Source organism: Equus caballus, chromosome 1 (assembly GCF_041296265.1).
Source record: "Equus caballus isolate H_3958 breed thoroughbred chromosome 1, TB-T2T, whole genome shotgun sequence".
NCBI lineage: Eukaryota > Metazoa > Chordata > Mammalia > Perissodactyla > Equidae > Equus > Equus caballus.
This window is the reverse complement of record NC_091684.1, coordinates 160,349,013-160,375,985: the sequence shown is the minus strand read 5'-3', so window position 1 is coordinate 160,375,985 and position 26,973 is coordinate 160,349,013. Positions and strand designations below refer to the sequence as shown.

Here is a 26,973-nt window from a genome sequence, read left to right as displayed (position 1 = left end):
AGGAAGGCTGGCCCTGAGCTAACATCCATGCCCATCTTCCTCTACTTTATACGTGGGACGCCTACCACAGCATGGCTTTTGCCAAGCGGTGCCATGTCCGCACCCGGGATCCGAACCGGCGAACCCCTGGCCGCCGAGAAGCAGAACGTGCGAACTTAACCACTGCACCACCGGGCTGGTCCCAAACCCGGGCTCTTTCTGTAAGGTTTACATTGACCAGCCTAAGAAATTGAAAAGCACACATGAGTGGTAGGTCATAATGCTGTGATGTGGCACTTTGGGGCTGTCACTGCCTGTCCCTGACAGCATTTGATAGGAGTAGTACCACAAGGGTACAAACAGGAGTGGCAGGGAGGAAAAATAACAAGGTTAAGAGGAGGAGAGGTAGCAGCCACCTACTCATGAAATGAGGTGGGAAAAAAATGGCCAAAGCAAAAAAGTCTATTTGTTACAAGGAACAGAATCTCAAATCTAGTCATTCAGAGTCCTTTTTAGGAACATGGCGGGTCATATAGAAACAGATAGCTGTGGCTAGATAAGGAGAAAGCCTAGATTTTTACTTGTTGCCAGTAAAAATCACATTGGATACTAAGAAAACCCTTTTTTATTGTTCAAAATTGAGTATAACTATGTTAGACAAAGTGAGGAAACAGCTGAATTATGTTCTAATACCCTCTGCCTAAACAAGAGTTATTATTTTAAAAAGCTTCATGTATAGTTGTGTTTTCAACTTTTTTGAGAAATAAAAGCATTTGGCCGAGCCCTGTAGTTCAGCGTTTGTCACTCCTATTTTTTCTTCCTCAGAACTTTCGTCAGTCTTCCTAGTTGCGTTGATGCCCCCACTGGTCTCTTTAAAGACTCTGGTCTCTTCTTGTTTTTGCCCCATTCCATTTTTTTCTACATTCTTTCTTTCTGGAGTTTCTTCCTTCTCTTTTTCTCTTATCTCATCTGATCTTTTGGGCTCTCTCAGTTTGATCTAGTTGCACTCCTGTTCCCACTCTGTTATCTCTTGCTGGCTCCAATGTCTTTCATAGAACATTTTGAAAAACATACAACTTTTACTTATAAATTCATTTAGGAACAACTTTTCCAGGAAGTCGGCCTGAATATCCAAGATCATTTTGTTATTGCTTTACCATACAAGTAATACATAAGTAGTACATGCTTGCGATAAAGGCCTTTACTGCTAAGCTATTTTCCTGTGTGTACACTGGTTTAGGGAAGTTTTCATACACACAGTACCTCTGGAACAAGATGTTCCACGTAGATGAATTATCCCTGTACTGAAGCTAAACCCTTGAAAGTTTAAAATATAAAACCACTATATTTGAAAAAATTTCTGATAGATATTATTACATATAGTTATTTTTCTTGCTGATTTAGTCATGATTATGAATGACAGTTCTTGTACTATGAAGTAATGACTTCCAAAATAATCGAGCTCTGTGGTACTGCTTTTTACACCTTTTCTTTCTCCTCCATTGCTGTAGGTAAGAAGTGGCCCTTGTTCTCGGCTCTTGGTAATCTGCTCTGCTTCCACCTTCCTGCGTCTGATCTGCTCTGGGGTCAGGAAACCAGGGGACCCTGTAGAGTTTAGGTTGGAATACTCTGTTTAGTACTTGAATTTAGCAACAGCTATTTGGATTGCTTACAAGCCTTTTTTTTGGTTCTTGGCTATGTAGATAACCATACGGTAACACCTCATTTATCTAGACACCATTAAAATCTCATCACAAGAATTTGGAAGAATAAACTGCTTTTCATGGACCACTTGCTCAGACTTGTTTACAAGTTCTGACACTTCCTACCATGCAGTGAAATGCAGTACTGATTATATTTTACGCTTTTTTATATCACTTCTCTTTCACTTTTGTTTTTGTCTTCATAACCAGACTATAAGTTTTTGTGATTGAGTGTTGGGATTCTCTGTTTTCCAGTTAAATATATGTGATTGCCTGATTATAAAATACAGTAGTGTCTTTTGTATTTTGTCTGATTAATTGCCTAGTGGAAGGGAAAAGAAAGCCAAGCTATTCATGTTCTTTAGGCTGACGTTAAATTGAGTTACTCTTCAACTCGGCTGACCCTCTTCTGCCTTCAGGGAAAAAATCACCTAAGTCAGGAACCAGGCGCTCCCCACACACTACTTTGCTGGTGACTGTCAAGATCTACAATAATAACTACAGAACTCTTTTGACGGTTACTTTGACCTCATATAACACTCAGTTCATATAGAATCCTACAACTTTAAAACTCTCCAGTGTCGTAGACATCATCTGGACTCCCTTATTTTAGATAAGAAAACAGAGGCTCACAGAATTTCTGATTTCCCTTTCCCATCATAAAATAGTCCCCTGCATTTACATAGAATTGTATGCTTTCTCATGTCCTCTAAAGTTGTTTTATTCTGTCTCCTTTGAGTTTCACACTACCCTGATAGATGGTTAAGGCAGTAGTAGTATTCCTACCTCATAGATAAGGACACAGTCTCAGGTTAAGGGCTTGGACTGTGTTCCAGTTCTTTTAACCCCTAATCCCAGTGTAGTTTATCACTAGCCCAGCTGTTGTTCTTGAACCCTTCTTACCTCAAAATATTTCATTTCACTTGTAAATTCATTCCGGAGTAACTGGGTTGCAATGGTTCTGCCCTCAGTCCTGAGACCTAGAATATGATCTTCCTTGTCCATTAGAGATAACCTCTCTGAAATCTTGAAATTTCTTTGCTTTTTTGCCTCCAGGATGCTCAGATACTCAGCATCTCAATGCTACCCAAGTCCAAAGCAACCGCTTCCCACCCGACGTTCCTTCCTGTCTTTCAGCTGAGTGCCAGGAAGGTCAGCTCCTTCCCAGAGTAAGGGGGACCTACTTATAACACCCCACACACACTCAGGCTGGCACAGGGTCGTGTAGGACTAACCCTCCTTGTATCGTTAGATAGTTGCTGTCCGTTAGAGTATCTGTGACATCAGTGAGAGTCAAACTGCTAATCTCTCTTAATTTATTAGTTAAGAAAACATTTTCCTTCCAGTCTCTGTTTTCGGTTTTCTTCACTGCATGTATACATGATACTTCCCTGGTGTTGTGTGTGGGCCTGCATACAGGTAGACTGCTTGAGAAAGCAGGATGTCAGTGTGTAGGAGAGTCCTGACTGACAAGGGATCCTTTCCCTTTCCCAGGTTGTTTTTGAGCGGCTCTCATTGGGGGATGCTCTGGCCTCTACTCAGATGCAGGTCAGCAGGCACTCTTCTTGTTCTTGCCTTCTGTTTTAAGGTTACAATAGAGCTTGCCTTTCAGTAGAGCCATAGTTCCCAAAACAAATTAAGAAAAGCCAGGGCATTTCCTCTACTCTCTGCTGGATGGGGGAAGCCTAAGAGCATCCTTTAATCCCATTCTTTACTCTTTAGACTCCATTTACTATCACACTCTGGCAATGAAAGAAGAGTTCATTTTCCCTCTGTCTCAGAGTCAACAGAATAAAGCTTTTGCAGGGATAGGTGAGCAATCTCTGGGCTAATGACTGGATTAAAATATTTCTATATCGATTTTGCCACCGCAAGCCGTGACCATTTCCTTAATGGTTTATTAGATTCTATGATCTTGGGAGAAGAGGTACTGGACAAAAATTTAAAATATATGCTTAGCCCAAAGAACATTCAGGAAGCTCTGGTTTATAGGAGTGAACATAAAATATTACAAATGTGATGTGTTGTCCAGAAAAAAAATCGTTGGGAGATTATCAGGACCTATTTGAGTCTGCTTTCTCTATATTAAATGGGAATAATAATGAGACTGGCCCCCAAATTTCAAGTGATTATTTAACTTTGGGTGGTAGGAATATAGGTGATTTTTTTTAGCTTTAAAAATACTTTTCTATTTTTACAAAGCTTCGTATAATGAACATATAGTGTTTTTAAAATTAGATTTTAAAGGTTTGCCAAAAATAAGACACTTTTTTAGAAAGTAAATTTACAAGTATCTTAATCTGGCTTCTCAGTACTGAAAGCTATATTCGTAAGAAATTTTATTTTTTTGAAGTAAAGTTACCTGCATTATTATAATTCCCCTAAAACCCTGTCACATATAGTAAGCTTGATTGTTTGCTGTTGGCATCACAGACTCTTGAGTCAGCCTCATGGGAGGTGAGGCAGCTTTGTCATCTTATTTCTTTTGAAAATTGTTGGATGGAAAAACAATGAAGTTCCCTTCCCACATTCAGGTTTAACCAGAAAAGGCTTTTTTAAATCAAAATATTTTACTTTCTTCCATTTTACTCTTCTCTCTCCTCCCTCTCCCCCAAAGGATAAACTTCATAGACTACCAATGAGTGACAGTTCCCAAGCTCAGGCAGTGGCAGAGTGAAGCAGATAGATGGTGAAGGATAAGGAAGCCAGACAGCTTCCTAGCACCTCCCAAATTGGATTCACCTGTGTGACTTCACATTTAGGTCTTCTTGGCTCTCATAAAAACTTTTTTTCCCCTAGGGAGTTCAGAGTTTGGCTCTATTGCACATGAGAAACCCAAATCTGTAGGCAAAAATAGACCTGGTCACTCGAACACACATGTGACCCTGGTAGCTCAACCTTCACACTCTGGGCCTCTTCGTATTTCCATTGAGTAGTACAAAAGGCCAAGACACCCTGTTTGGAAGAGGTGGGTGATGCCCATTTTCATAACCAACCAATAAATATTGACTTTGTATTATGTGTGTGATCAAAGCCAATGCAAAAGATGTCTTACACATTTTGCCTCCAGTAATATCTGTATTGTCAGCATAGGAAGTTGATATATTTTAGCTCAGTTAACTAAGAAATTGAACACTTTAGCCTCTTTTGCATTCTTTCAAACTGACCTAAAAATTATCTTCCTTGGATGATTAAAATTTAAGATGGTAGACAGCTAGGCTTTAGAAGAGAAGCATTAGAATTTCTTTCTAAATAATCTAGATATTGAAATGTTAAAGTTTGAGAAGTAAATTTGCTTATACGGAGAAGTCATTATTCATTCACTTAATGTATCATTCTAGAACATGTGATTGTTTCATTTTCACTTGTCCCTTTCTAGCTCGAGTACAAAAATAGTGGCAATTAAAACAATAACAGTAAATTAAAACGAAAAATCAGAAGTTAAAATGGCACCCTTTCACAATATTTTGTCAAGGTAAACTAGCAGGCTGTGGTTCTTAAGAATAGCTCATATGAAACATTTCTCAGATGGAAACATCATCAGAACTACCTGTCTACCCACCCCCCAAAAAAATCCAAAATTAATTTACTTATGATTTTAGCTGTTGGGAAGTAGGAGGTTATTTTATGATCACATTACAGAAGGAGCAAAGACTTTGTGTTATTGTTAAAAATTAGATGTAGAGGGGCTGGCCCCGTGGCCGAGTGGTTAAGTTCGCACACTCCGCTGCAGGCGGCCCAGTGTTTTGTTGGTTCGAATCCTGGGCGCGGACATGGTACTGCTCATCAGACCACGCTGAGGCGGCGTCCCACATGCCACAACTAGAAGGACCCACAACGAAGAATACACAACTATGTACTGGGGGGCTTTGGGGAGAAAAAGGAAAAAATAAAATCTTTAAAAAAAAAAAAAAATTAGATGTAGAAATTTTATGTTAATACCAGATTTATAATTCAATCTGTGATGCTGGAAAGATGAAGATTATTCTTTATAGTACATAAAATAAAGTTCCCAAGTAAAGTATTTTTCACCTAAAATCATGCTCCTAAATTCACAAGTTAAAATTTCAAAGGAGGTATGGTTTAATGTAACTGAATAGTTTTTGTGAAGTTTTAAAACGATCATGTGGTCTTTTAGCCTTATAATTAAAGTACTTGATGAAGATGATTTTTTTGGCCCTGGGGTGATTAACTAACTGTGTATTGCTTGCCTTTTACTTTGATAATGCAAATGGCAGGTTCCTTATGTTTAGATGTATGGGATCTCCTATTTTTGATCCAATTTAAACGTTATGTTGCATCAAATTAAAAAGCTTCTGCACAGCAAAGGAAACCATCAACAAAACGAAAAGACAGCCTAACAATTGGGAGAAGTAATTTGCAAACCATATATTTGATAAGGGGTTAATATTCAAAATACATAAAGAATTCATACGTCTCCACAACAAAAAAACTAACAGTTCAATTTAAAAATGGGCAAAAGATCTGAATAGACATTTCTCCAAAGAAGATATGCAGATGGCCAACAGGCAAATGAAAAGATGCTCAACATCATTAGCTGTCAGGGAAATGCAAATCAAAACTACAATGAGATATCACCTTATGCCCATCAGTATGGCTATAGTTAACAAGACAGGAAATAAGTGTTGGAGAGGATGTGGAGAGAAGGGAACTCTCATACACTGCTGGTGGGAGTGCAAACTGGTGCAGCCACTATGGAAAACAGTATGGAGAGTCCTCAAAAAATTAAGACTAGAACTACCATACGATCCAGCTATTCCACTGCTGGGTATTTATCCAAAGAACATGAAAACGTGAATGCATAAAGATAATGCACCCCTGTGTTCATTGCAGCATTATTCACGATAGCCAAAACTTGGAAGCAACCTCGGTGCCCATCAAGGGACGAATGGATAAAGAAGATGTGGTGTATATACACAATGGGATACTATTCATCCATAAAAAAAAAGGATGAAATCTGGCCATTTGTGACAACTTGGATGGTCCTTCAGAGTATTATGCTAAGCAAAATAAGTCAGAGGGAGAAAGTCAAATACCGAATGATCCCACTCATAAATAGAAGATAAAAACAACAAACAAACAAACAAACATTTAGAGAAAGAGATTGGATTGGTGGTTACCAGAGGAGAAGAGGGGAGGGAGAGGGGAAAGGGGTGATTAGGCACATGTGTGTGGTGATGGATGGCAATTCGTCTTTGAGTGGTGAACATGATGTAATCTACACAGAAATCGAAATATAATGGTGTACATTCAAAATTTATATAATATAAATCAGTGTTACTGCAAAAAATAAACGTTATGTTGTAATGTAATGGATGCAGATTAAAAAATTAGATACACACACACATATATAATGATCTACTTTACTTTCTGCCTCCTTGGAGTTGGCACCGGTACTACTATCCATGCTAGAGTGGCCCTTATCCTTTCTCCCTGTGCTTTCTGCAGTTTTCTCCTGCACACAAGCTTTATTCCCTGCCTCCCTGGGATCCACTCCAGAACTAAACCATCCTCTGTGTACTGAAACCCAGGCGTACCAACCCCTAGCATTTACTGCCCTCTCTGCCACTGGAAACATTAGAAGCCTGTTTTCTGTACTGAGTTTTAGTTAACTCAGTTGAGTTGCCATAAAGTTTGTATCTTTGTTTTTCTCTTGTGATAAAAAGTACATTACATTTTGTTTATTATATCAATTATCTACTATCTCTAAGAAATTACAAACCAGAAGTTGTGAAGTTTTAACCAAGCGTTCAAAAATCCATATCTTTCTCCATATAAAGTGTGTTTGTTTGGGGTTCAAAGCCATAGAGACTGCTCTAATCATTTCAATGAACATCAGAGACTCTTAACTCTTGAATCTGCCAGCTTTTCCCAATGAAGTCCCCATTTCAGTTTTCTTTTTCTTTTTTCCTTGTAGTGGACATTTGGGAACAATAAAAATAAGAAGAAAGGAAAGGCCAGAAAAACAGAGAAGAAAGGAACTCTGAAGAAGCAGACCAACAAAACTGCTTCCTCGGGCAGTTCGGACAAAGACAGCTCAGCCGAGAGCTCAGCCCCTGAGGAAGGTGAGCCAAGCAGCCCAGACCCTGGGAGTGGACACCCACTCCTGGCAGGTTGAAGGTGCAGAGTCGGAAATGGAGGGGGAGGTGCCTGCGTTACAGCACGGCCTGTGCCTTTGTTGCAGTGGGCCGTCACCTTTTCAGTGGTCAGGGATCCTCTGAGAATCTGAATGAGCGAGAAAAATACATGTGGTTCCAAAGGGCTAACCCTGAAGCCCCTGAAACCCATGAGGAGTCCCTGCATGAGACTCCGCTCATTTTACCGAGTGCCTTCCCTTTTTCTTGGCTGCACGTGGTCTGATTGAGGAGGAAAAATCCTTGAACCAGATACAAAGCTCAGTAAAAAATGTTCTCATTTTGAAACCAATTCCAGAATTTTTGCTAATACTAATTTGAAAGTATACTTGTTCCAGGACTAAAATGGTAAATTTTACATTTCTTTTTAAAACCTACGTTTATATACAAACTGGCCTGTATAGAATTGACCTAACCTGGTTGTAAGCACATGTCTGTGAATGTTACCTCAGATTGAGTCAAGCACAGTTTATGAAGTTGCTAGTTTAGCTTAAAACTCGTTTGTAATATATACTCCCTTTTTCCATGCCACCTTTGTCCTATCAAGATCTAGTTTCATTAGGAATTCACTAATCAGTTTATTGGCTCATTAAAACACTGATATTTTTTAATGCCCACTAATAATTGTAGAAGAAATGATAGTTAGAAAATCACCATTTTCCAACCATCATAGTAATAATTGATTTACTCAAGAATTATCAGTGAGTGTTAAAACCATTTGGTGAGAGTTTGTTGGGGAAAAAGATGTTTACACAGTCTCACAGCATCTCCCTAGACTTACTAACTACAAAGGAGAAATCTGGGAGGCACCACCTTAACCAGGTAATCCAAATTAATATCACTGGTAATGGGACAGTCAGTCACGTGCTTCCTGATGTGATGCTTTGAGAAGGACGCAATCACTTAGGGAGTATTCTTGCCAGAAATTCATAACCTGAATAGCTCTTGTTGAACCCAACCAACCCAGATTTAACTGTAGCTATTTAAATTTGAAGTAATTAAAAATTAAAAGCAAAAATTGAGCTTCTCAGTTAGTTGTACTAGCTACGTTTCATTTGTTCAGTAGCCACATCTGGTGGCTGCTGTTCAGAGAGAAAGTATTTTCATCATCACCTCACAAAATTCTATTAGGTCATTTTTGGGCTTATACACTTTAAAAATTCAGTGTCATGAAGGATGAAGAAAGGCTATTACAGATTAAAGGATACTAGAGAGACACGGCAGCCAAATGCAGTGCCGTCTTAAATTGGGTCCTCCTTTGGCTGAAAAGTGGCTGTAAAGGACTGTATTAGAACAGTTGGTGAAATTTGAATATGAACTGTATGTTAGATAATGGTGTTACCTCAATGTTAGATTTCCTGAGTTTGATAATTGTATAATTGGTTATTTAAGAGACTGCCCTTTTACAAGAAGTATTTAGGGTTCAATGGGCACAATCTCTGCAACTTACTCTCAGTTCAGCAAATAAATAACAAAAATGTATGTTGTTTTATGTATATAGACAGAGAGAAAGTAAGTTGGCAGTGTTAACAATGAGTGAACTTAAGTAAAAGATGTATAGGAGTCAAACTGTTCATAAACTTTTTTCTTTAGGTCTGCAATTTTTTCAAAATAAAAACGTTGAATTAAAAAGAAGATGCTGGGGGCCGGCCTGGTGCTGTAGTGGTTAAAGTTCGCATGTTCTGCCTCAGCGGCCTGGGGTTTGCCACTTTGAATCCCGGGTGCAGACCTGCACACCGCTTGTCAAGCCATGCTGTGGCAGCCATCTCACATATAAAGTAGAAGAAGACGGGCACGGATGTTAGCTCAGGGCCAGTCTTCCTCAGCAAAAAGAGGAGGATTGGCAGCAGATGTTAGCTCAGGGCTAATCTTCCCCCCCCCAAAAAAAAAAAATGATGATGATGCTGGAGGAGCCAGCCCTGTGGTGTAGTGGTTAAGTTTGGCACACTCTGCTTCAGTTAACCTACACCACTCGTCAGCCTTGCTCTGGTGGCGACCCACATATAAAGTGGAGGAGGATTGGCACAGAGGTTAGCTCAGGGCTAATCTTCCTCAGCAAAAAAAAAGAGAGACAGAACATGCTGGTTACTTATTTCAGCCTAAACTTCCATAACCTGTGTTTGCATTTGCCAAAGGCATACCAAAGACTGTTCCCAAGGGAGTTGAGATGGCCATGTGCCACTTTACCTAGGAGAACCAAGAGGTAGTGATTATCAACACTATCGGCTCACCTATGGCCTCAGTCTTCTGTAGCATAGCTTAATCTTATGTTTGGGTCTTTGTTGCAGGTGAAGTATCAGATTCTGACAGCAACAGCTCTTCCTCCAGTTCAGATTCAGACTCTTCCTCAGAAGATGAAGAGTTCCATGATGGCTATGGAGAAGACCTCATGGGAGATGAGGAAGACAGGGCCCGTCTGGAACAGATGACAGAGAAAGAGAGAGAGCAAGAACTGTTCAACCGCATAGAGAAGAGGGAGGTTTTGAAAAGAAGGTAAGGTGGTTCGTTCCTTAATGATAAAATAATTTTCTACAATTCACATTTGGAACACTGTCTTCACAGGATTCAAGATTTGGAAATTCTCATCATTATTTACATTATTACAAGTTAGGTATCTGACTATCCTTTTTGTATTTTTTTTAAAACTCAAATGTTAAATTGCTTTTTGATATTCAGAAGCTGCTTCAGTATTCTGAATTACTTTTGCCATATTTAAATGGCAAAAGTTCTTCCTTACTTTCTGACAGAATTTCAAGGTAAAAATAAACTTGGCTTTTGTCTCAGGAAATAAAATAGTCCTCAAAACTAGGCTCCTTCCCTACCTCCCTAACATCGTGAAAGAAAAATAGAAGCATTTGCTCTGGCAGCAGTTGGTTCCATTTCATCTGGGAGCCTGTTTGTCCCTTCTGAGACGGTGTTAAGTGTGGTGAGTTATCCTAGACAAGAATGTTTGGCTTTCAGTCAGGAGCAAGTAATACATTTGTTTTGAGTGTGAATGCTTCCAAGGTTACCTGTACTGGAACAAACTGCACTTAAGAAACTATGTCAGAGTTGCCAGGTGGTAGAGATGACTGCGAAAATTTGTATTTCTGAACTGTGGAGAGCATAACAAGAGGTCCTCAGATAAGGTCAATAGAACCCTGTGATAAAATCACAGAGTAGCTCGAGTCACGGCTGGTTTATTTCAAGCTTGGTTTTTGTGTTTTTCACCTTATATGAATGAGTCATTTGACTGACTCAGTGACTTTTTTTAGTCACTAGAAGAATGTTTACAGTGATGATAATTAAGACAGAAGTTCAGAGCCCTTCACAGAAAATAGAGATTTTTTTTGTAGCTCATTTGTTAGCCGCAAGGCAGTATAGTATAGTAACTCAGAAATTTCCTCCATCTTTTTCACTTAATGAAAGTCTTATAGATTTCATTTCATCTTTATTTTTTTTTTCCTCCCCAAATCCCCCCACTCTATATAGTTGTATATTTTAGTTGTGGGTCCTTTTAGTTGTGGCATGTGGGATGCCGCCTCACTGTGGCCTGATGAGTGGTGCCATGTCCACGCCCAGGATCCGAACCAGCGAAACCCTGGGCCGCTGCAGTGGAGTGTGCGAACTTACCCACTAGGCCACAATAACTATCTTTTTATGTAAGCACCTTTAGCATCCCATTTATAGCTGGCTGCACCAGGAGTGAGATGTCATTTTCAGTTGTTAGATTCTTCACCTATTCTAGGGCTGCCTCTTTTTTAAATTTTTTTCTTTTTTTTTTTTAAGATGAGTGCAGGCAACGTGAAATGTAGCTTAGGTGTGGAAAGAGCACTGACATTTTCAAACAGAAGAAGGTCTAGGCTCAGTTCACTCACTGGCCAGGTGATCTGAATTAGTCACTTACCCTCTTCCTGCCTCAGCTTCCTCCTTGGGAATGTTGTAAGCTTTAAGCGAGATGATACGTATAAGAACATTATGTAAATATAAGCTGTTGTTAACTTCTAAAGATAACTTTATTGAGGTATATTTTACACGCCATAGAATCTACCCATTTAAAGTGTACAATTGAATGGTTTTTAGATATTCATAAAATTGTGTTATCTATCACCACACTGTTGCAGAACATTTTCATCGCCCTAGAAAGAAACCCTGTACTCAGTGAGAGTCATGTCTCTCTTTCCTCCCAAGCCCTCCAGCCGTAGGCCACCACTAATCTACTTTCTGTCTCTATAGATTTGCCTATTTCTGGACATTTTATATAAATGGAATCATAGAATGTGTAGTTTTTTGTGACTAGCTTATTTCACTTAGTATATTTTTGAAGTTCATCCATGAGCATGTATTAGTACTTCATTTTTTTAATGGCTGAATAATATTCTGTCGCATGTGTATACACATTTTGTTTATCCATTCATCTGTTGATTGACGTTTGGGTTGTTTCCACCTTTTTGTTATTGTGTGTAGTGCTACTGTGAACATAGATGTACCAATATTTGTTTGAGTACCTGCTTTCAGTTTTTTTGGGTATATATATACCTAGGAGTGGAACTGCTGAGTCATATGGTAATTTTGTGTTTAACTTTTTAAGAAACCACCAAACTGTTTTCCACAGCAGCTGCACCACTTGACATTTCCATCAGCAATGTATAAGGGTTCCAGTTTCTCCACAGCCTTGCCAACACTTATTTTCCCTTTTTTTGATAATAGCTATCCTCTTAGATGTGAAATAGTATCTCATTGTGGTTTCGATTTGCATTTTCCTGTTGACTAATGATGTTGAGCATCTTTTCATGTCCTTGTTGGCCACTTATATATATTTGAAGAAATATTTGTTCAAGTCCTTTGCTCATTTTTTAACTGGAGTACTTGTCTTTTTGTTGTTAAATTATAAGAATTCTTTATATGATCTAGTTACTAGACCCTTATCAGACGTATAATTTGCGAATATTTTCTCCTATTGTGTAGGTTGTACTTTTCACTCTCTTGATAGTGTTGCTTAATGCACAGAAATTTTTAATTTTGATAAAGTGAGATTTTTTTTCTTCCTGAAGGTTTTGGTATCATATCTCAGAATCTCTTGTCAAATCCAACATCATGGACATTTACCCCTATGTCTTCTTAAAAGAGTTGTATAGTTTTAGCTCTTATATTTAAGTCATTGATCCATTTTGAGATCATGTTTGTATGTGGTGCGAGGTAGGGATTGAACTTCATTCTTTTGCATGTAGATATCCAGTTGTCCCAGTACCACTTATTGAAGAGACTGTTCTTTCCCCAGTCCTGGCACTATTGTCAAAAATCAGTTGTCCATAGGGGCTGCCCCGGTGGTGCAGCAGTTAAGTTCGCACGTTCTGCTTCGGTGGCCCGGGGTTCACCGGTTCGGATCATTGGTGCGGACATGGCACCGTTTGGCAAGCCACGCTGTGGTAGGCATCCCACGTATAAAGTAGAGGAAGATGGGCACGGATGTTAGCTCAGGGCTAGTCTTCCTCAGCAAAAAGAGGAGGATTGGCAGCAGATGTTAGCTCAGGGCTAATCTTCCTCCAAAAAAAAAAAAAATCAGTTGTCCATGGATATATGGGTTTATTTGTTGACTCTCAATTCTATACCATTGATCTGTATGTCGGTCCTTATGCCAGTACCATACTGTTTTTATTACTGTAGATATGTAGTCAGTTTTTAACTTGGGAAGTGTGGGTCCTCCAACTTTGTTCTTTTTCAAAATTGTTTTGGCTTTATGGGACCCTTTGCATTCCTATATGAATTTTAGTATCAGCTTGTCAATTTCTGCAACAACGAAGCAACTAAGATTTTTATAGGAGTTGTGTTGAGTCTATAGATCAAATTTGAGAGTATTGCTATCTTAACAATATTGTCCTTCATTCTGTGAACGTGGTGTCTTTCTACTTATTTAGGTATTCTTTAATTTCTTTCAAAAGTGTTTTACAGTTTTTAATGTAAAAGTCTAGTACTTGTTTTGTTAAATTTATTCCTAAATATTTTATTCTTTTGGATGCTATTGTAAATGGAATGGTTTTCTTTGTTTCATTTTCAGATTGTTCATTGCAAGTTTATAGAAATACGATTAATTTTTGTATATGGATCCTGTACCCTGCAGCCTTGCTGAGCTCATTTGTTATTTTTAATAGTTTTCGGTGGATTTTTAAAGATTTTCTATATATAAGATCATGTAATCTGCAAAAAAAGATAAATTTTACTTCTTCCTTTCCAATATGGGTTCCTTTTATTTCTTTTTCTTGATCTCCAGTACCATGTTGAATAGAAGTGTGAAAGCAGACGTCCTTTTCTTGTTCCTAGTCTTAGGGGAAAGCATTTAGTCTTTCACCATTAGGTATTATATTAATATGGTATCTTACAATGATTGATTTTCTTATGTTGAACCAACCTTGCAATTCTGGGATAAATCCCAGCTGGTCATGGTGTATTGTCCTTTTTATGACTTGCTGGATCCAGCTCGTTGCTGTTTTGTTGATTTTTGTGTCAGTGTTCATGAGAAATATTGGTCTGCGCTTCTCTCTTCTTGTGATGTTACTGTCTGGTTTCAGTATCAGGATAATACTGGCCTTACAGAGTGAATTGAGAGGTGTTTCCTCCTCTTCTGTTTTTCGGAAGAGTTTGTGAAGAATTGGTATTAATTCTTGTTTAAATGTTTGGTAGAGGGGCTGGCCTGGTGGTACAGCAGTTAAGTTTGCACGTTCAGCTTCAGAGACCTGGGGTTCGCAAGTTCAGATCCTGGGTGAACACCTACCAATTGCTTGTCAAGCCATGCTGTGGCAGGCATCCCACATATAAAAAGTAGAGAAAGATGGGCATGGATGTTAGCTCAGGGCCAGTCTTCCTCAGCCAAAAGAGGATTGGGGTCAGATGTTAGCTCAGGGCTTATCTTCCTCAAAAAAAGAAAAGAAAAGAAATCAATAAATATTTGGTAGAATTCTCCAGGGAAGCCATCTGGGCCTGAGGGATTTTTTCTTGTTTTTGTGGGAAGTTTTTAAATTACTAATTCAATCTCTTATTATAGATCTATTCAGGTTTTTGTATTTCTTCTTGAGTCAGGTTTGGTGGTTGGTAAATTTCTAGAGATTTTTCCATTCCATCCAAATTACCTAATTTGTTGCCATACAATTGTTCGTAGTGTTCTCTTATGATCTTTTTTAATTTCTGGTAAGTCAATAGTGATAACTGATTTCATTCCTAATTTTAGTAATTTGGGTCTTCTCTCTTTTTTTCTTGGTCAGTCTAGCCAAAGGTTTATCAATTTTATCTTTTCAGAAAACTAACTTCTGATTTCATTATCTTGTTTTTCTCTTTTGTGTTTCATTGATTTCCACTCTAATCTTTATTAATTCTTTTCTTCTGCTTGCTTTACATTTAATTTGCTCTTCTTTTTCCACCTACTTTAAGGTGGAGGTTAAGTTATTGATTTGGAATCTGTCTTTTTTAACATAGGCGTTTACAGCAATACATTTACCTCTAGGCACTGCTTTAGCTACGTCCTATAGGTGTTGGTATGTTGTGTATTCATTTTCTGTCATCTCAAGTTATTGATTTCTTTGACCCATTGGTTATTTAGGAGTGTGTTGTGTAATTGTTAACTGTTTTTAAAAGGAGTAAATTCATAACAGTGCTCTCCTATCTCACTTTATAAAAGTACATTAACAACCTTAATAATGAGTGAAAAGGACATAAAAAATATTTGAGTACTGTGTTAAGAACTAAGCAAAATGACAATTAGGGTTAGTTTAGAGTGTTATGATAAGAGTTTAATGTTTATTATATTTCTTTATCCCTTTCCTAAAGTTCCTTAAATACACACAAGAAAATTAGTTTTGTTTCATAAAAGTCTGGTTTTTATTATAAGGAGGGAGCCTAGATTGCATTTGTTTAAGAGAATAGCACATTTATTCACGTATTTGCTGGTTTGAGGGGGCATTTTTCCTAATGAAGAAAGATGGAAAATGATATTTTTCAAATACATCTTTTGTCCTGACCACCTTAAAAATGTGATGTGGCTTTCTGTGGCTTTATTCTGTTTCTAATGGAACACCACTGGAGTTGATCCAGAAGTCAGCTGTTTTCTTCTATGACATGAAGGCTGAGGACGAGCTGTGTGTTACCAACAGGATGCAGCAGTATCCTGAATGTTTTCTCTCATTTTAAGTCTATTCCAGCTTAATGTTTTCAAGTACTTTTGGTGTACTTATAGTCAGTATTTTTGTTGTACTTATAAGGTACATTTGAGTTTCATGTAGGAAGCCAAAACGTTCATTAACTCCTTCGCCCTTCTTACTTCCTTTCTCCTATCTAATAGAAATCAGTCTTTACAGGTATTTCATTACCACTTAAAAACCAAACAAATATCTTTTAATCAGATTTGAAATCAAGAAAAAACTAAAAACAGCCAAAAAGAAAGAAAAGAAAGAAAAAAAGAAAAAGCAAGAAGAGGAGCAGGAGAAGAAAAAGCTGACGCAGATTCAAGAATCTCAGGTCAGAGATTCAATGATCCTTGTTATCTAAAAAGTAAAACCTCTGTTTTGAGTGTGCATGTGTGTATTTATGTAAAAGATGAGTTTATGTTGATCAGCCTTGGTCAGCTACCTTAGTCAGCTACATAGTGCAAGACTATTACGTGTTGTCTTCATCTTACAGGTTTTGTTAATCTCTGTATATATTGTTTCACCATTGGCTGCACTGTTTAACTGCTTAGGAGTTCTTCACTCAAGTCTGCATTTAAAAAGCAGCTCACTGGTGTGTGAGCATCCGTTAAGGGAAAGTTGGTAAACATCCTGTCCCGGGTAGCCAGATTGGTTATGATGTTTACTCAGGTGTATGTCATCCTGGTCTTGGTAATAAATGTAGTTGGGAAAATTAGTCGCCTCTGCATCCATCAGAAAAAACTTTGTTGACAGTATCAACATATGTTAGCTATAATATCTAGGGTGTCTTTCCAGAAAGTGTTTATTCCTATAATTCTTAAGCTTTCTGTTTGTTAGGCAGGTAAAACAGGGACTGACTTTACTGCTGTGTCCTCTTTGTCCACAAGAGGATGCTCTCTCCCCTTAAACAAGTTTCAGTTTCTGCCACCAATATAGAGTCACAGTGGAGAATTGAGTAATTGTTGGGTGTGGAAAATCTTACCATCAGCAGTTGGTAAAAGGAGCCATCCGACATATCCTTCCCTTCCCAGGTGACGTCCCACAACAAGGAACGGCGTTCCAAGCGGGATGAGAAACTGGATAAGAAATCTCAAGCCATGGAGGAACTAAAGGCAGAGCGAGAAAAACGGAAGAACAGAACAGGTGAGTGGGGAAAATGTAAGGGCTGCTTTGTGTCTTTGATCATGTGATTTGACTTTGTGGTGCCCGTTGTTGTTTCCCCCTTTTTTTGCTCTTTATTATGGGAAAGTCCAGAAATACGGAGAAGAGTATAATAAACCTCCGTGATCCCATCATCATCCAGCCTCAACAGTCAGCTGGTGGCCAATCTTGTTAAATCTGTATTCCCTTTTCCACGAGGTTATTTTGAAACAAATCCCAGCATCATCGTTTTTCGATTGTAAATATTTCAAGATGTATCTCTAAAAGATAAGGACTCTTTTGTTTTAAACATAACTACAATACCGATACAATACCTAAAAAATAGTAACAATGAATCCCTTAATATTATCAGATTCTAGTCACTGTTCAAATTTCTCTAGTTCTATAATTAAAATATACTAATTTGTTAGTTTGAATCAGGATCTTAAATAAAATCCACACATTGTTATTTGTTAATATGACCCTGAAGTCACTTAATCTGTAGATTTTCCTGTCCATCTCTCCTTTTTCCCCCTTGCAGTTTATTTGTTGAAAAAAACTGGGTCGTTTATCCTGTTGTTTCTCACTGATGCTGAGTTCATCCCAGTGGTGTTGTTGAATGTGTTCCTTTAGTCCCTTGAATTCCCTGTAATTTGTAGTTAGAGCTGGAGAATTGGACAAATTTGGATTTGTTCTGTGTCTCTTTTGTTTTTTGGGGAAGGCTTGGTTTTGGTGGTGGTGTCTACTTCCTTCAGGAGACACAGAATGTCTGACTGTCTCTCATTTTATGATGTTACCAGCTCCATCACTTAGCTTTTACCACAATAATGTGAAATAACAAACTGCCCCCAAACTCAGATCAACAGTCTCTTGTTCCTGCTCATGCATCTGCATTTTAGAAAAGACTGTCATTTCCCCATTGAATGGTCTTGACACTCGTGTCAAAAATCATTTGACCATATATGCAAGTGTTTATTTCTGGCTCTCTCTTCCATTGGTCCATGTGGCTGTTTTTCAAATGAATGTTTTAAAGTCACTTGTTATGGTTGCATTTTGTGTACTGTGGCATCAGATGAATACTTTGTTTCATTTTGCTTGTGAAGTGTAGGGATGACTTTTTTAATTATTTTGTTTCATGATTATATATACTACAAAGTTTCAAAGTCAAATCTGTTAAACACAGTGTATTCAAAGAAGTTTAGCATCCATATCTTTCTATTCACCGTTTGCCTCCTTCCCATAATAGGCAAACACCTCCCATCTTAGATTAATGGTAGCACACTATACACACTTTTCTCTACCTTGCTTTTTTCACTTTACTGTATATGCTAGATATCACTCCTTAGTTTCTATGCTGAGCAGTACTTGGTAGACTACCTGTTTCTGTAAATAAAATTTTGTTGAAATACAGCAATGCCTGTTCATTTCATAATTGTCTATGGCTGCTTTCTGTCTATAACAGCAAACTTGAGTTGTTGAGACAGTGACCATATAAAGCACAAACCTAAAATATTTACTATCTGTCCCTTTAAAAAACCTTTTCTGGGGGCTGGCCCCGTGGCCGAGTGGTTAAGTTCGCGCACTCCGCTGCAGGCGGCCCAGTGTTTCGTTGGTTCGAATCCTGGGCGTGGACATGGCACTGCTCATCAGACCACGCTGAGGCAGCGTCCCACATACCACAACTAGAAGGACCCACAACAAAATATACAACTATGTACTGGGGGGCTTTGGGGAGAAAAAGGAGAACAATTAAAAAAATAAATAAAAAATAAAAAAAAACCTTTTCTGTCTCAAAATGTAGTATAATGGCTCACTCCTTTTTTCATATCTGCATAGTAGTCCATTGGGTGGATGTACCAGCAGTGATTCAGGCACTCCTCTATGTGGATATTTGGGTTGTTTTCAGTCTTCTGCTATTATAAATATTATTTTGAATTTTGTAAATTCAAAATAAAGTTTCCTCAAAGATTCTCGGAAGACATCATAAATTTTTCCCCCATATTTCCTGCCCATCTTTGGGTGTCTTGAGTGCGATAAAAGACAACTGTGAGTAGACTTGGTGACCCTTTCTGCCCACTTAGTGACAGTCTTTCAGCCCTTTTTTTGTGTGTTGGGGATTGACATTTGGTGCCTGAATGATTTGAACTCTGGTTTAACTCAGTTCTGCATGTAGCCCAAGTAATCATAGTCCAGTCCGGAGAGGATAGAGTTATATATTGAGTCCTTTTCCATGTGCCAGTTCTTTTTCAAGGATGAAAGATGTTTCAGCTTCTTATGAAGAGAACCTAAATAAACATTTCCTTTTCTTTTTAGCTGAGCTCCTTGCCAAAAAACAGCCATTAAAAACCAGTGAGGTGTACTCTGACGATGAGGAGGAGGAAGAGGACGACAAGTCCAGTGAAAAGTCAGACCGTTCGTCTCGAACATCGTCGTCTGATGAAGAGGAGGAGTAAGCTGTGTGCATTTTGGTCTAGTAGTCAGGATGGGTGGGGTTTTTGAGGAGAAGTTGAGTGTAGTTTCCAGAATCTCCCAGTTTGGGCTGTGAACTTTGTTTGATTCATACCCTGAATTTCTAACTGAGTTCCCCAGTACCTCAGCCCAAACATATGCTCCTGCCTTTAGCTCTTAGCCTGCACCCCTGGACACTTCATCTGGACCTGGCAGGTAGGAACTGACTTCATGTCACCTTCATCTTGGCCAGGAGCTTCCATTAGTTTTCTTACTCTGATAGGTTCTCTGAGATGGCAGCCTTATTCAAGACAGTTCACACTACTGATTAGGAACAAGACTCTATTACCACTCTTTCCTCTTGCTCCATTTATTTCTCCTACTGCGTTAATCACATGTACTTTGGTTGAGTTAAGTTTTAAGAAGATAATATTATTTATTTATCTTGATCTGTTTCTATTATGAACATTTTCCCCAGTGCCCTTTGTTCCTCACAGGAAAGAAGAGATCCCACCAAAATCACAACCAGTCTCCTTACCTGAGGAATTGAATCGAGTTCGATTATCACGGCATAAGCTAGAACGCTGGTGTCACATGCCCTTCTTTGCTAAAACTGTCACAGGATGTTTTGTACGGATTGGCATTGGAAACCACAACAGCAAACCAGTTTACCGGGTCGGTGTTTCTTTCCTTGGACAGTTGTCCATGTTTTAAATATAATGATTCTTGACGGGGAGTAGGAGCTACTGAACAAATCTGTCACTCTTCTGCCACCATTTTATGGGAAAATAGACTCCAGTCGAGGTACCTGTAGAAGAGTGACAATCTGAGGTAACCAGGGATCATGCATGACCTGTTGCCAGGAGGAGTGCTTGGAGCTAAAGGGACTGGTGGGTTTGGATTTAGAATAATTTTCTCTATCCTCCTTCCATATAAAAGCAAGAAGGGAGACATTTATGAAGTATTTGTTGGGAGTTATGTAATCTGGAGAAGCTTTGTGCATTTGAAAAATAGATAAGTCAAAATTTTCCATGTTACAAAGTAAGTAACTTCTGGAACAGGTAATTATATTGAGGTTTAAAAAAAAATCCCTCCAACCTAGTAGAGGTTATTTTGTAGGTCCCAGCATTGCTTCTGTAGTCTGGATGGCTGGAACATAGCTGTTTGATATTTTTCTTTTTGCATTTGTTTTTATTCTGGGTTGTATGGTTTTAACACATGTTTACCTCCTTCTGTGAAGACCAGCTATACCATGTCCCGTAAAGCTTGGCAACAGAAACTGACCTCCGTAGTCTTCACATTTGGTTTCCCAGTGTGCTTCGTTCCTCACAGGAACATAAAACTGACCTCTGAAATCCCAAGTACATCCCCTAGGAAGGTAGAATTAAGTTGGAGGGGAAGCTTCTAATGACTTCCGCTGGGCTAACTGCCTCCTCTCCTGGCACTTCCTTACTCTGGGCATGGGCTCCTGCTGGTTGGCAGTCTGAGTTCTAAACTTGAGAAAGATGCCTGAACACCTGGCAGCTGTGGCCTCCCCTCAGTGCAGGGTTTCTTATCCTCGTTCAGGAAGACAGAGCCAAAGAGAGTGGCATGGAGAGCTCTGAAAGAGTCTGTTCTTGACCGGCATCTCTGTCCTTCACAGGTTGCTGAGATCACTGGTGTTGTGGAAACTGCCAAAGTTTACCAGCTTGGTGGCACCAGAACAAACAAAGGGCTACAACTACGGTAGGAGAGGTGCTTCCGTGGCAGCTTCTGCTCCCACTGCAAACAGGCACTGCCTGTTGGGCTGTGACTCTCTCCCAATGTGATCTTTCTTGTTACAGCGAACACTGTTGTCCCCACAGGGGACTCAGAGGGAAACTTGTATTCTGTCTTTGCCTATAGGGAAAGTAGGATATCTCTCTCTCTGGGGGAAGTCGGGATGTGAAACAGGAGATAGAAGGAAAAGGTCAGGTTGTGAGAGCTCCTCCTCCCAGAGCCCTGCAGGCATTGCCTCAGTGAGCCTGGTCAGGAGGCTGGCTTCTGGTCCTGCCTCTGTCACTAACTCACCCATCTTTGACTAGTCAGATCACCCTTCCAGACTTAGTTTCCTCTTCAGTAATAGGATGTGTACTGAATGCCTGCTATGGGCCACTGTTCTAGGCATCAGGATAGAGGCGAGAACAAAATAAACACACACAATCCTTGCCCTCTTGGAGCCTGAAAATTCTAAAGATCCCGTATAGGAAGGAATAGAGGTAGTTTGCCAGGATCACTGCAAATAGCAGGTGATGGGCATGGCTCTACCAAGGCCTAATTTGGTCTCTATGGAAGCTCCATTCCTTTTTCCCATCCCCATCTTCTCTCCTGGTCTGTTTAAAAAGAACCAGTTTGTAGGCAGTGGCCACGACATGCAGAGAGTGACCGTCCCTAGGAGAATGGCACTGAGTCACTTAACTTTGCCGGCACAGGGCTTAGTAGAAAGGCAGTGTTCCGGCCAGCCCCGTGGCCGAGTGGTTAGGTTCGCCTGGTCTATTTTGACAGGTCAGGGTTTCCCCGATTCAGATCCTGAGAGCAGACCTAGCACTGCTCATCAGGCCATGCTGAGGCAGCGTCCCACAGAGCAGAACTAGAAGGACCTACAAGTAGGGTATACAACTATGTGCTGGGGGGCTTTGGGGAGGAGGAGAAGAAGAAGAAAACCAGAAAGGCAGTGTTCTTCGTCTGTAGGGAATAGGGTGTCTTTGCCATTCAGGTATATACATGATGTTTCATATTCTTGATGCCAGTTGACTGTGAGGGATTTTCCTGTGAATGGGCTTCTGCAGCGCCGGCCGAGTCTGTTTCCAGCGCAGGCTTTGATTCTTAACCCTGGCTGCCCATTGGAACAACGTGGGGGGTTTCATTTGTTTCATTTTGGTGCCTCGTTCCTACTCCCAGAGACTCTGATTCCGTTGATCTAGAGTGGTGCTTTGGAATTTTTATAAGTCTTCCTAGATGATTCTAAAGGGTAGCCAGGATTGAGACTCACAGAGAAGGTAGTACAGTCTGGTAGGGCTGCTTTGCTGGTGCTACAGTCAACATATCTATTTTTGGAGATGCTGTCTTTTTTATGTAGGCATGGCAATGACCAACGCGTGTTCCGCCTAGAGTTCGTCTCAAACCAGGAATTCACTGAAAGCGAATTTATGAAGTGGAAAGAAGCGGTAAGTGGATAGACAGCACCTGGCAGTTGTTCATGAAAACACTGAGAGTGTCTCTTTCCAAAATCCCTTATTAATAACCTTTTATCATGTTTTGGTGCAGATGTTCTCTGCTGGCATGCAGTTGCCCACTCTAGATGAAATCAATAAGAAGGAATTATCTATTAAAGAAGCTCTTAATTATAAATTCAACGATCAGGACATTGAAGAGGTAAGAAACCTGGTACCCTAGAGCCTGGAGGTTCATCAAGAACCAGTGTTAGAGCAGATCATGACTTTCTTTTCTTTCCGGATATCTTGACATTTTTAGCCCTGCTAATATCGCATGAGGCTGAGGGAATTAAACTGATACTGTTATCTTATTATTTGTAGTTCATCAAGATTTTTTCTGTACATTCTCATTTGAAGTCATAGACTAAAGAAGTGTATTCTGGATTCAGGCTCTGCCAGGCTTGGTCCTTAAGAGTTTTCTTTCTTCAAACATTTTGGTAAAATTCTTTGATCTCTGTTCTCTTGGACAGTGGCTGGCCTTACAGTGGCCAGGCCCCTGGGCTGCTGCTGTTTATTGGTGCATGTTCCTTCAGACTGTCCCAGAAAAATCTCCGTGACCCGGGAAGCAGCATAGTATCCCTTGGAATGAACTCCCTCTCTCTCTCTGGGGCGTGACACTGCTATAGGAAGAGCAGTCCTCTTAACTTGCTGTTTGCCTCCAAAATGAGCTCACTTAGCCTGTCTACAAAAATAGTGTAGGAATACCTCACTGCTGGTATCTCCTCTCTGGTACAGATTGTAAAAGAGAAAGAGAGGTTCAGGAAAGCCCCACCCAACTACGCTATGAAGAAGACTCAGCTGCTAAAGGAAAAGGTAAGGATGTACTGACAGACACATGTTTCTCCCCGTCCTGTAAGGAGATGTGGAAATCAAACGCATTCACCCTCTTGCCCCAGTTACTGGTGGCAGGATTGGGAGATAACGCTGGACTTGAACGCAAGCAGCACAGTGTTTTCCTGGCACCTGGGCAGCATTCCGTGGCCAGTTTCCTTTCTGTAAGTTAAAACTGATCTTGCTCGTTCCAGGCTCCCTACTTTCTAGTCTCTGTAGTTTCATGTGTAATAAGGTAGACCCCAGGGTGTGTCAGCACTGAGTCTGACCAGACAAATGATACGGCCAGGCCCAGCTGCGGTGGGTAGTTTTCCATTCTTCACATCAGGATGGGATGAGCCTTGTGAGGGTGAGCTAGCCATATGGGGCCTGGGTTCTGAGATTAATGGTACACATCACTGCTAACCGGTGGTCCCAGAACCGGTGGTCCCAGAGCCAGATGGCTATATGGGAAGATGTTACCACTACAATAAAAGATATACCTTGCGTTTGAAAAGTTTGTTTTCAACATTCTTTCACGTTTCCTGTCATTTGTTCATCACATGAAATATCTTTCCTGTGCTGGAAGTAAGGGGACACTTGATATAGGGCCAGTCATAGCCAAAATCTCATACTTTTCTCTGTGTGCAGGCCATGGCTGAGGACCTCGGGGATCAGGACAAGGCCAAACAAATCCAAGACCAGCTGAACGAGCTGGAGGAGCGGGCAGAGGCCCTGGACCGCCAGCGGACCAAGAACATATCTGCTATCAGGTGTGTCATGGAGCCTGTTTTGATTGGGCTGCATCCTTGGCCCACAGACCTTGCCACAGTTATCCGGCCAGCCTGTGGCCTTGTACATGCTGTGCTGCACTGGCTCCGCATATCTCTGGGTCAGGCTCAGTGGTTCCCTCCCTGCTCTCACAGACCACTGACTCATCCCTCTTACTCACTCCACAGTTATATCAACCAGCGGAACCGGGAGTGGAACATTGTGGAGTCTGAGAAGGCCCTTGTGGTGAGTTACACAACTTTATCTGGATCACTGAAAACAATTTTAGTTAATAAAATGATGAGATCTTGTCTACATCTTTCTTGAGTTTATTTTTACATTATTGAAGTAATTTGTACACTAAACATACCTGTGATCTCTATGTGCACCTACACCTATATAATTTTATTAATTTGTAATGCAAAGCAGTAGTCTTCTGCGCGGTCTTACCCCTCCCATCCTTAGATTCTACTCCATAGGTATTCATTTTGATAGATTTCTAGTTTTGTTCTTTTGGTGGTTGTTCCTGTATGTTCTCTGGTGTTCTTGAAGGGAAAAGGGTGATAGACAGCTTTTGACTTTTTTCAAGCCCTTGCAAAGACTGTTATTTATATGTAAGCTTATGTTGAATGAGAGGAGCGGGGAAGGAGATAGTGTTCTGTAGTGCATGCTGTCTATTTCAGGCTGAAAGTCACAACATGAAAAACCAACAGATGGATCCCTTTACCAGGCGGCAGTGCAAACCTACCATCGTTTCTAACGTGAGTGCCTAAAGAGGACGTTTCTAGTCGGGACCTAGATTCTGGGACATAAAATAAATTCCACTAGGAGATTAATAAGGAAGTTAAAAATAATGTTGTCTTAGTGGGATTTGCTTGCTTCAAACTCTTGGGTCTGGATACGTCCTTTTTTATCTTGCTATAGGACGTATAGGTGGTGAAAACCTGGCATGGATTTATAGAAACCTGTGGACTACACCCCCTGAGCCAGTGGGTTTACCAGTGCAGCAGCTGTTAGGACTGTGTGGGCTGGGTCACACAGTTAGGACCAGGCTGGGCTGGGCTTGGCTTCAAAGCTTTTAATTGCCTCTTTTCCGCCGCTTTGAGAACCCTGCTAAGCTGCTGATGGGTCCACTGCGGTGCTTGTGATGTTAGTAGTGGTAGGTGGGAAAAAATCTGGCAGTAGGACTGTGTGAGTGTTGAACAATCTCTAAAGTAACTTATTTTCTCTCTCAGTCCAGAGACCCAGCTGTTCAAGCTGCCATCTTGGCCCAGCTGAATGCAAAGTACGGTTCTGGAGTGTTACCAGATGCTCCAAAGGAAATGAGCAAGGCAAGTGCAGTACCGCCTGCCCCGTGGCCTGCAGAGCTTGGCTCCTGGCCCGACACCAGAATGAGCACCTCGCCTAGTTTGGGCTTGGTTTTCCCAGCTGGAAGAACATGGGGTCCCACTTGCCATCCTTCCTCCATCCCAATTATTCACAAATGTAATAAACAGCTGTTGAATTTTGGTCAGGCGACCTAAATTCTAAACCCAGCACTACCACTTCACTGAAGCCTTGACTGCGGCTGTAGGCAGCTGACGTCCAGCCCTCTGATCCACGTTTCTCATACGTAAAATGGGGATGATACTCTATTCCCTGCCTCCCTCACAGGATGATTAGGGGGGCAGAGGACGTGTAAGGATCAGACGCTTGTGAAAGTAAAAGCTCTTTGAAAACTAAAATGTTAAACCCCGAGAAACTGCCCATTTAGAAGCAGTTTTCTGCCTAAGTGAGGTCTTTCCCGGGGGAGCCCGGACTGTCCCAGGAGTTCCTGAAATCTTGAATCAGAATGTGGCTTGTTGTCTTAAGCCCAGTCTTTCAACCCTCACCCCACAGACGTGGGCCTTCCCTCTCCTCTTTGCGTTTAGGCTTCAGAGAAGAAACCTCTTTCTCTGCAGCCTCTCCTGTCCTCCCTCTGAGAGAAGGAATCCGAAAAGGGCCTTAGTAGGAAGAGCTAATGAACTTGAGCAAAAGCTTTTGCCATTAGTAGCTGCTGCTTCTTGAAGTCCACTTAGGGGTATGTTTTCATGCTTAGTTTTTCTCTTCACATTGCAGGGTCAGGGAAAGGATAAAGATTTGAATTCTAAGTCAGCCAGTGACCTCTCAGAAGACTTGTTCAAAGTACATGATTTCGATGTGAAGATTGATTTACAAGTTCCCAGCTCAGGTAGGTAAACGTGGGGAGTGGCGATGGCCGAGGACCAGCTGGCTCCATGGCTCTCAGCGTGGAGGCCAGATTAGGAAGCCATGAGAGTGTCTGCTCATCAGTGTTTATAGAGGCCAGAATACGACAGGCCGCAGCTATGTTCTGAGAGGGAACAGAGACAGTCAGGAAGGCCACCTGAAGGAGTGAAGTGCAAGACTAAAAGGACTTTGGGGGCTGGCCTAGTGGTGTAGTGGTTAAGTTCGGGCACTCTGCTTTGGCAGCCCAGCGTTTGTGGGTTCGGATCCCAGACACAGACCTACACACTGCTCATCAAGCCATGCTGTGGAGGTGTCCCACATACAAAATAGAGGAAGATGGGCACAGATGTTA

General features: G+C 40.5%; 1 protein-coding gene across 1 annotated transcript in view; it reads left to right on the top strand.

The window, feature by feature from the left end:
• RTF1 (RTF1 homolog, Paf1/RNA polymerase II complex component) overlaps positions 1–26,973 on the top strand; it is a 42,708-nt gene that overhangs the window by 13,485 nt on the left and 2,250 nt on the right. Inside the window, exons 3-17 of the mRNA XM_023619581.2 lie at positions 7,621–7,768; positions 10,126–10,330; positions 16,210–16,324; positions 17,025–17,136; positions 19,447–19,582; positions 20,079–20,256; positions 21,224–21,306; positions 22,679–22,766; positions 22,867–22,974; positions 23,550–23,627; positions 24,276–24,397; positions 24,584–24,641; positions 25,079–25,156; positions 25,631–25,726; positions 26,493–26,604. Coding sequence (XP_023475349.1) covers positions 7,621–7,768; positions 10,126–10,330; positions 16,210–16,324; positions 17,025–17,136; positions 19,447–19,582; positions 20,079–20,256; positions 21,224–21,306; positions 22,679–22,766; positions 22,867–22,974; positions 23,550–23,627; positions 24,276–24,397; positions 24,584–24,641; positions 25,079–25,156; positions 25,631–25,726; positions 26,493–26,604 — 1,717 coding nt within the window. The remainder of the gene's footprint in view (positions 1–7,620; positions 7,769–10,125; positions 10,331–16,209; positions 16,325–17,024; positions 17,137–19,446; positions 19,583–20,078; positions 20,257–21,223; positions 21,307–22,678; positions 22,767–22,866; positions 22,975–23,549; positions 23,628–24,275; positions 24,398–24,583; positions 24,642–25,078; positions 25,157–25,630; positions 25,727–26,492; positions 26,605–26,973) is intronic.